The 10,790-nt window shown below is 40.7% G+C and overlaps 1 protein-coding gene across 1 annotated transcript; it reads right to left on the bottom strand.

Annotated features, from left to right (window-relative positions):
* Positions 1–2,983: 2,983 nt before the first annotated feature.
* plvapb (plasmalemma vesicle associated protein b) lies at positions 2,984–10,574 on the bottom strand. The gene is made up of 8 exons (XM_079506877.1): positions 10,086–10,574; positions 9,624–9,809; positions 9,093–9,183; positions 8,201–8,402; positions 7,721–7,940; positions 6,003–6,152; positions 5,218–5,358; positions 2,984–3,807 (listed from the first exon to the last, which is right to left on the bottom strand). Exons 1-8 carry the CDS (start codon positions 10,287–10,289, stop codon positions 3,688–3,690), a joined length of 1,314 nt encoding a protein of 437 aa, XP_079363003.1. The 5' UTR covers positions 10,290–10,574; the 3' UTR covers positions 2,984–3,687.
* Between the last annotated feature and the right edge of the window lie 216 nt (positions 10,575–10,790).

Genomic DNA, 10,790 nt, shown 5'->3' with positions numbered 1-10,790 from the left:
TTTGATGAGGGCCCAGGTAGAGCGAGGCCTTAATTTTCGGGCCTGTTGAGAACGTAAACATTGATGACCTCAAGGATCTCCGTATATGGGTTTAATTGTGACAGAAGGTCACATTTACTATGACATCAGGGATCTTCATCACTGATGATGTCACAAGACCTGGGCACCATGGGCTTTCCCATGTATGGGGATTTTGAGTGATACACTGACGGACAGGAAATGCACGATTCCATAGTTAACTGCGACCTTCGGTCACAATAAGATAGAGTTCTGTGTCAGGCCCAAATATGAAGTGTTTTGCCTAATCTCAATGTGACGTCATGTAATGTACAGGTGAGGTCCACTGGCAAAGCCTGACCAGAGCCTTTTGTGGCGGTTCTGGACAACCGTGTATCCAACCGACTCGCCCCCGGGCACTGCACTCGGAATGTGTCGAATTTGAACTCGGCAGGGCCAACAGTTCTCGAGGTACGTGGATTACAGACGTACGTATGTACACACAGAGACGTGGCACATTTATAGATAGATGATCATGACTGAAAGCCTTGCTGTAATCCGGTTTTACAAAACATACATAAAATGTGTATACCATAAATGATTAGGAATACTCAAAAATAATTGTATACGCACCACTGTACTGTACATGCATGTGTTCCCTTCAGGATGCTTAGAAAGGTCAGTCTGGGCATAAACTTTACACAGAATTTGCTATCATACCGTACTGTTTCAATTTCTATAATGTCTGTAATTATTAGGCATACAGCTTCAACATTTAGATACATTTATCTACTAATCAAATCAAATGATTCCCGAGCGCGGCGCACGCTGCGGCTCACCGCTCCAAGAGATGGGTCAAATGCGGAGAACAAATTTCACTGTGGTAACGTGTGTGACAAAAATCGTATGACTTTGATGACTTTGACTTAATTATTAAACATTACTTCCATACCATATTTCTGCCAATCATGCCATGCTCAAAAACGCCTGATTCATTCTTAGCTGCCCGCCAGACAGTGTATCTTACCGAAAGTAGCAGATGTGTTGCGATGCGGTGTGTGGGCTTATACAGTAGATGCTATATTTGGTGCAAGACATGAGGCAAAGTATACCTCAGGCTTGAGAGGGTTAAAGGAGAGTTTTTAGAGTTGACGTTTTTTCCTCTATATTTCTCTTATCAGCTGTCGCTGCCTGGCTTGACTGAACCTGAGCAGGGTCCAAGACCTATGACCAAGTGTGCGTGTTTCACATCACATTTGTGCAAGTGCATGATGATCTTTAGATTGTTTTCATGCACTGGTACTGCATTAGCCATTGTTGTTGTACTATACTTTCATGGAACAGTACATCCATGTGTATTTAGAAGCCCCAGGGATGGAGCTACATGGATATGTGATGATGTTTTTACTGGCAGATGAACAAATATATGGATTTGTCTGGATGTATGGATGTTCACCTCTTGTTATCTAGAGCAGTGGTTCTCAAAGTGGAGTCCAGGGACACCCAGGGGTTCTAGAGAGGCACCAGCAAACGTTCAATCCTTTTAACCCTATACATAAGCCATGTGAAAATAGCCAATCTAGAAGCTTGCAAGCTTGTGGATCTGCTATTCTTTTTTTCTTTTTTAAGATTTGTTTTTGGCTTTTTTGTTAGACAGGAAAGTGGGAGGGAGAGAAGGGGAAAGACATGCAGCAAAGGTCGTCATGAACGGGACTCGAACACGCAACACGCTGTCAGGCCAGAGCCTATATTTGGCATGCGGCTGGACCACTAAGCCAGCAGGCGCCAGTGATCTGCTATTTTTAACAACACATCTTCTAATGGATCTCTGGCACAAAATATGTTACATAATATTAATTTTGGGAACTAATTTGAGAAGAGCTACTGATCCAACGTATGGTGGAAGTGTGACATTTGACTTAATATTCCTCTACTATACTGTACTACTATACAATATTTGACTTTTTATTTGACTTTTATTTCCATATTCATCCATTATGACACCGTGTTACATAGACATGTAGACACAGACTGTGATGATCGATCCAGTCGAGTGCTCCATTTTATTTTATTTGGGTAGTGCCCAGGTATTATATTTTTTACTGTGATGATATCTCAGTATAGCTTTACCATAACTGAGCCCTTCTGTACCTGATAGAGAACTGACAGACCAGTGCAGAACATTGGGAGATGTAGCTAATTTGCATGTTTTGTATTGAAGTTGTGCACATGGTTGAGCTGGAAGAAGGACAGAGAAAGCAAAACGTTTAATATAAAATGCATGTAGTTAAGTTAATAATTGATACACTATTTTGCTGTTTGAAGAGAGGTTCTGAATGAGCAGACCAGACCCTTTTTTTTGTAGTAAATAAGTAAGCTTCCCAAAGATATACAGTATAAGATACGGATAAATTAAGTTGTAATAAAGTGTTGTGACACCAAACTACAGAATTTGAATACCAATAGATTTGGATATTTTATAACAGACATGGCTAATATTGTTTATCTAGACTTACTTCAAGAATTACGCCTCCCCCTGGCTAGCCGGGGCGCCTGATGGAGGGGAAAGGAACTGGTTGGAATAACGTGTTCCTTCCACGCGCTACGTCCAACCAGGGAAACTCCCCCCTGTCAGGTGTAAAGGAGCAACTTGGACACTCAGGCATGAAGGAAGCATGAGTTCAAGTTGCTCTCCCCATGTCCCCCATGGGGACTAGGTTGGCGGAGGGTGTGTAGAGCCCAGGATCACATTAGATAATTGACACAGGGGTGAAAAATGGGTTACAAAATCGTGGGATAAAAAAAAAAGAATTACTCCAAGGAAACTTTTTGATGAGTGGTTGGGTTATTTCCTATAGACAGGCAGGTGTTAGATTTACAATATCATTATCTTGTATTTATTTTTATGTAGCCTAAATATGAGTTGACTTTTAAACACATACTAGAGCAAAAATAAGAATGAGCTAGATGAATATACAGTGTAAAGGTTTATTATGTTTCATGCATATAAGCAGAATTCATTTTATTTTAATTCAAACATAAATTAGCAAAAACATTTCGCATTTTCAGCAGTACTAATTACTAATAACCCCCCAAAAAACACAATTCACTGAAAAACAGCAGAATAGACAATATTTACAAAAGTTTGATACATTTTTACATTAAGATGAGAATGATTCTAAAGATGTTCACAGCAAAATCTGCAATTTTATTTCCAGGGGAACTCAGCAGTCATTAATTTAACAACCATTCCTCATAGTTACGCTAGGAATATGAAAGCTTATATGACAAAATTATACATCAATCAAAACACTATGTACAGGTTGTGTTTGATAAAACACATGGCATCAAAAAATATCTCTCCTTTCCATTGCATCACACATAGGAGAGCAAGCAGTAATAATGACAAAAATAAGAGCAAGTAGACTATCAATCAATATCTAAAAATATTAACCTCCACTGTTGAATGCATACTGTACATAGTAAGAATGCCTATTCCAGTGATTCTCAACCTTTGCTCGATCAGGGCCCACCTGAAAGTCTTGAAAGCGTTCGTGGAATCGTGGCCCACCCATGGTGGGTCTTGTGCATTTCCAGAGCATGTTTATTTCAATGATCATTCAATGGATTGTGTTCCGGCTTGGATCAATGAAACTAACGTAGTATACGTTGAGTTGGAACGTCACGTCATTATACTGTTGGAGTTTTGCTGATGCCAGGTGCACCAATAGAAGGACCGTTATCCACAATTGATCTTTTCTGACGTGGAGGCTCAGCCTGCAAGGCAGCAGCAGGCGGAGGAACGGCAGGCTAAAAAAAAAGAGAGAGAGAAACGAGAAGATGTTATCTGTCCTCACACTGCTTGGATATAGTACATTCCAGATGCAACAATGCACATATTCCTAGAATCTGTGGGTTTTTCACTGGACATTTTTTGCCCTTTTGACTTCTGACAAAAATATGCTTCTGGTGGCTTCCTCTTGTTATCTTGCCTGTCCATCCCTTCCTCCCGCTGCCCTCCGATACTTCTGTTCTGCTGACTCCTGTGCACCTTGTCACTGTCACCAATTAGATCACTGGGACTCACTAGCATCGTAATAAGGAGTAGCTCCACAGTGTGTGAAATATGTGTACCTTTCACTACCGCAGTCTATATGTGTACCTTTCACTACCGCAGTCTATATGTGTACCTTTCACTACCGCAGTCTATTGCCCGCGTGTTCTTAGTAAACTTGACAGGCTAACTACGTGTAAACCACTTACAGTCCCCCAGAGGTCTATAGTTGTACCCCTCCTTTTTCCCCTATAGGGCATATACCAAATGCCGTCTTAGAAAATAGCAGATCTACAAGCTCACAACATTGCAATGCGATGCGTTTTGAGCTTCTTTGCAGAATGTTTTGCCTATTATGACATACCCGGAATAGGGATGTTAGGGTTTATATGGTTAAAAGGCTGAGGGGTGTCATGACTTCTCTAGGGATGTTAGGGTTTATATGGTTAAAAGGCTGAGGGGTGTCATGACTTCTCTTTTAGTTTAAAAAGTTTCTTTATCTGCTGCTACAATGGATTATAAATATAATTCTCTGGTATCGGTATTCAGTATCGGTATCGGCTAACACGAAAAAAGGGACATCCCTAATTATAATCACATTATACTACCATACAATAGTATGACTACGTCATACTTATCCCTTATAAGTACATTATAATGCATTATAAATGCAATTAGAATGCATAATACACCCGACCTTTAGGTCAAGTTTTACCCTTTAGAGTTTATGTATGCTCTTTATTTTGTAAAATGTTTAGGCATTTAACATTGCTTTTCCCCTTCATTCTGTGTTTTTGCGAACGCAGTGAGCACTAACTATGAGACCTAGCAGAACATGTATGTCTGTCTGTGTGTGTGTGTCTGTCTGTGTGTCACGCTGTAACACCACCTGCCCGCCACCAGAGGGCGCAGCTGTATCACACACAAAACACACACACACACACACACACACACACAAAACTTAACTTAACTTAAAAAAAAAACTTAACTAAAAAAAAAAACGTAAAAAGAAAAAACGTACAAAAAAACACACACACGCACGCACACAAAAAAATACGTAATTTATTCTAATTGTTATTGCAATTTACGAGCTGCGTTCGCTTTGCGCGTCTTACTTGTATCAGTTAATTTGCATGTTCTATACTCTATACATAAACAAGTCTAACCTTGCAGTTGGCCAATTGAGTGGTCAGCATCTGGGCGCTCCTTTTGACGGTGGCAAGTTCGTTCTCCCTCAGAGAGAGACGCTCTCCCTGAAGCCTCTTCTCCTCTCGCAATCGGTTCTGCTCGATCAGCAAAGTTTCCACCTGAATGAAACATTAATTCAATAATTTGTCCAGGGAAGCAGTTTAGATAGATAGATAGATAGATAGATAGATAGATAGATAGATAGATAGATAGATAGATAGATAGATAGATAGGCAATTCAGTACCCAGGCTTTTATTTTCGTTCGCATCGGCTCAAAAATTTTAAGCATGCTGGCTGGGCCAGGCTACTGTATATGTGACCTATAAAAGTAATTTCAGATGGAGCAGATGGAATTTAGATGATAGATAATTAGATTTGTAGATAAGTCCTTTTAAAACCACACCATATAGGCCTAGGATAATGTAACACACGTTTGTATTATTGTACTGAGGACATCAACATTTTCAACTGCAATTTTATGAATGCCATTCTTTGACCATTTTTTGGCAATTTTTAACCCTAACCCTGAAGCCCAAAAGTGCGATCTACAAGCTAACAAAGCCTGGCAGCTGTGCAACGCACAATGCGTTGTGAGCTTGTAGATCTGCCATTTGTCTAGTGAGGACCATGAAAATGGTCCTCACAATGTCGATTTCTCAAATTCTACTATACTTGTGAGGAGGTGTGGCCCTCTCACACACACACACACACACACACACACACACACACACACACACACACGGTACAAGGCAAGAACTCTACCTGTTTGTCGTGTTTCTGCTGGTTGGTCTGTATCAGCCTGCTGGCCTCAGCTGCTGTCATGCTGCGGTTGCGTGTACACAGCTGCAGGTCTTGGTTCAGATGGGAGTTCTGCACCTCCAGGCGACTGGACTGTGACTGGATATCTGCCACCTGGAAGAAAAGCGGCAGGTGGATAAATGTTCTATAAAGTCAAGTGCAGTGCATGGTTCTCAAACATTTTCATGTCAAGGATCCCCCAAATGAATGTATTGGCTGCAGATTCCCATCTGAAAATGTTTTTTTGCCTACTGCCTAGATAAAAATATTTTAAATAAATGCAAACAATTTCCAAACTTTTTCCAAGATAAAAAAAGCAGATCTACAAGTTCACAATGCGTTGCATTTGGACACGTTAAGCCTTTATATCGTCTAATTTCATATAGCCAATGTAAAGTCTGATGTATATTAACTCATTTGGCTGGGGACCATCTGGAGGAGTTTGAGAACCACTATTCTATACAAGCAGTGCTCCAAATTAATAGAATATGTATTACAGTGTTTGTTAAAAACCACATTGACCCTAGTGTCCTTAATCTGGGCATGTAATAGGAGTGCAACCTTCAACGATAATCTCACAACAAATTTTATTGTGACGCGTTGTGAGCTTGTAGAATGGCTATTTTCTGAAAGTAGATTTAGTAAAGAGGGTAAAAGGGAGAGGGCCAAGTATAGACCGCTGGGGGTTGCCAGTCAGCAAAGTACAGTACTGTATGGCTTTTGTTGTTCTCTTTCCCCAACATTTTCCTGGAGAACACCACAGCTTTATTTTAAGTTTCAAATCTACACACTAACATATTGGGTGAAGACCGATGCTATTATGTTTTATACAATACAATTTTGAATCAGTCAAATGAAGCCAAATAGTGAACAGAATTAGAGTAGCCTAAACTTGTCGTGTTCATATTGTTTAGCTTTGACTCATTTTTCCCATTTGAAAAATTAAATGAGATAAATCAGCCAGGGTGAAAACACATTCTAGTCTAGGGCCAGTAAATGTTGACATTTGTAGATACATGGAAGCTTATGTCTTATGACGTTATTCTAACAACTGTAAAAAGACATTGCTGAGGACAGGAGTTTAATTTGGCCCTACTGTTACTGATTGTATTGTACGGTGCTGTATCAGCAGCGGCACATGATTCGCCCCAGCGCTGACCCTGCCGTCGCCTCAGAGGTCACCTGTCTCTTTAGCCAGACTAGATCATGAACAATGCTGAGGATGGACTTCCTCCCTGGAGAAACTGGTTTCCCAGCCAATTTGCTCTCTGGAATATTCCATCAACTGTACAGGAAGGCTTCCTAGACCACAGTAACTTTCCTTGTGGTCTATTCTCAAACATGTTTAAACACTTTCACTGTGGCATCCCTACAATTTAAAAAAAATTCCAAAAATGTTTAAAAACATTTAAAAAAAAGAATTGCAGATCTACAAGCTCACAGTGAAGCGTTTTGAGTTTGCAGTTGGGTTATATTGTATTAGACTTATAGTAAACTGGACCAAGTTGTACTTGGAACACTTTTTTCTGTCTACACCAAATATTTTCGTCAAAGATAGTTGATCTATTCATATTTTTGGTTGATTCCCGCCAGAATATATGGATGCTGGGGTTTTAACATTCAACACTGCATGCACATTGGTTACAATAATGTTTTTTGTTTTTCCACACAGTATACGGTACCTTATTGCCCACGTTGTTCAAGTATTTCTGGAACTTGTCTTCCACGTCCCTGGAGAGGTTGGTGCAGCCGGTTCTGATCCTCTCCATCTGATCCTGCTGCTTCTCACAGGTGAGGTGAAAGGTGGGCTGGGTAGAAAACAGGCTGTTGATCCTGTCCAGGAAACCTGAGGTGACAACCTGGATACCCTCCAGAGACTTTGCAAAGTCCTCTTTACACTTCCTTTAAAAAAAAATATATATATAAAATGTATCACTATTTTGGACACATTTTCAAAAAAACGTCAAAACATTTTTTCCTTTTCCCCCAAAAGATTACAAACATTTATTTTTTAATTTCACAAATCTCAGAAAATTGCAGGTTTACAAACTTTGCCGATTTTCGCTATTCTGTTCTACAAATACTGTGAAATACTGTATAGGGCCACATATGGTCTCTCTTTCTTTGACTTTTTACAGAGATCAACGCACACTCAGACAGACCTGGTATAGGTGTCCAGCTGCTCCTTCAGGTTGGTGTTGTCCCTGCGCAGGGTGATGACAGTGTGATGGTGAGTGTCACGGTCCCTGAGGGCATTGTCTCTGTCCTGGCTCAGGTACAGAACTGTCTGGGTGAAGTTTGCCTCTATGAGCCTGATCATAGCTCTCTGCTGGTTGTTCAGAGTCTGCAACGTATCCATCCCGGCTGTAGGGTCCAGTGGAGAATTAGTCAAATAGCCAGCTATCAATCACTGGCTTAACATTTAACTTTTGAGAGATCCATTACTGATGAAAATGTAATTGTTGTATATGTCGAAATGTAATTGTATATTTGGAGCACATTCATTATGAGTACAGTAAGTGTTCATTGTATTAGATCACAAATCACTGATTAACCACTTTAACATGCCATTATGTATAAGCTGTGATCTGCAAGTTCACAACACAACATGTTGTGAGCTTGTAGTTGAGAGCTATTTTTTTTCCCTTTTTTTTTTATCCCACGATTTTGTAACCCATTTTTTCACCCCTGTGTCAATTATCTAATGTGATCCTGGGCTCTACACACGCTCCGCCAACCTAGTCCCCATATATGGGGGACATGGGGAGAGCAACGGACTTGAACTCATGCTTCCTTCATGCCTGAGTGTCCAAGTTGCTCCTTTACACCTGACAGGGGGGAGTTTCCCTGGTTGGACGTAGCGCGTGGAAGGAACACGTTATTCCAACCAGTTCCTTTCCCCTCCATCAGGCGCCCCGGCTGGCCAGGGGGAGGCAGTTTAGAGACCAGGATTACTGAGAGCTATTTTTGAAATAATTTAGAAAGAGTTTGTGGTTAAAATTATACATTCACCAAATATGATGTAAGTAAAGTACTGATCATTAGAGTACATACTTGTAGCAGGCATCCGGACAGAGGGGGTAGAACACTGTAATGTTGGTGGGGTTCGTGTCAATGCCTGCTTCTTATCAGCTTCACACTGGGTCTGGAATTGACAAATACATCACTTACGTCATTTTAATGTATTAAGTGAATTTTCATTTAGAGTCATGAGTTGTACTTTTACCACTCAAATAATGTAATCCCTAAAAACAATGCTTAAAGGGGTATTTAACTTTAAAACACTTCTAGGGTAATTTTAACATCTACTCTGGCTTTTGTGTGTACAGTGCACCCCAGACTTTTTTTTAAGTTGCTCGATTCAATATTTCGATATTTGATATTCCCATTGAACTCTAACAATGTTAGACTCACTGAAAACCCATGTTCCTGCTTCTCGTGACTGTGAAGCATGAGGCGCCCTTCACTCAACAAACTAAACAAGTAATGTTAAAATATTTTAATGAATCTCTGAGGCCATTAAATAAAAACAAATATCAATCCAATACTTATACTAATTATAACAACCTAGCAATATCTACTCACCATTTTCTTCTGCAAAGCTAGGAGCTCATGGGTGGTGATATTGGCTGCGGTCTTAAGCGTGTCCAGCTCTTTCTGCAGGGCTGCCTTCTCTCCTGTGCGAGCTCCCAGCTGCGCTCCCAGGTCTGCTTTCTCCTTCCTCAGCTTAATGTTGTTCTCACTCATCCTGTTATAGGTCTGCTCCAGTTCCTATATGATGACAATAATTTGTATGCTCATCACTGTGTTTGTATTATACATTTACATCACACTTTCAATTAGAAAGCAGAAACGGATAAAGGCTAAGATGGGGTATGCAAACAAATCCACAAACACATTGTCATTCATAATGATGTCAAGATAAGACAGACAAACTGGAATAATGATATGTTGTTGTTTCTTTCTGGGAGTGTTTAAGTTTAGTCATGAAGAATATAAATACTTTGTCATAAAGTGACAAAAACGTATATGGTCCAAAGGACTGACCTGGACCCTCTTCTCTTCGGCAGCCCTCTCTGGTTGTCCATACACCAGGAACAGCACCAGGCTGACAATGATCAGAGACTGGATGAGAGAAGAGAAGAAGAAGACGATCCTCATGTAGTAACCGCAGCTCTTCCCTCTGGGCCGGTGTAGAGGTTCTCTCGCCTCCAGGCCAAACTTGGCCCGGGAGTAGTTGTGGCTGTACATGGCTGTTGGGGGCGAAATGGTTGCGGATGAAGGGAAGCAAAATAGTAAAAAAAAGAATATATAGCACGTGAAGTTCCTCGGTTGTCGAAAACCTGTGAAGTTTCCTTCAATTGCGCTTTTCTTTCTTTGCAGTTTAACTCACACGGTGTTGAAGCCTGAATAATATGGTCACTGAAAATCTCAAATGAAAAAAGAACCTAAAAGGTGTTTGTTTTCCCCTCTCTTCTAGCGTTCCCAAAGACTTTTGTCCGTTCTACAAAGTGACTAATATAGAGACAGTGATGACATGTGAGGATGGATGTAAACACTGACCCTTAGGTGGGCCGTGTTTATAAGTTGTACTGGAGGCACACTTCCTATCCACCTTGGACCTCCCCAACATTCTCCCTCCCCCTGTCCCTACGCTGTCACAAAGAGCTGTCTTTTACCGCCCCCTCCCACACACACACACACACACACACACACACACACACACACGCACACGCACGTATATATGTATGG

Source organism: Electrona antarctica, assembly GCF_951216825.1.
Source record: "Electrona antarctica genome assembly, chromosome: 7".
NCBI lineage: Eukaryota > Metazoa > Chordata > Actinopteri > Myctophiformes > Myctophidae > Electrona > Electrona antarctica.
Note: the sequence above shows the minus strand (reverse complement) of the source record. Positions and strands in the feature narration are given on the sequence as shown.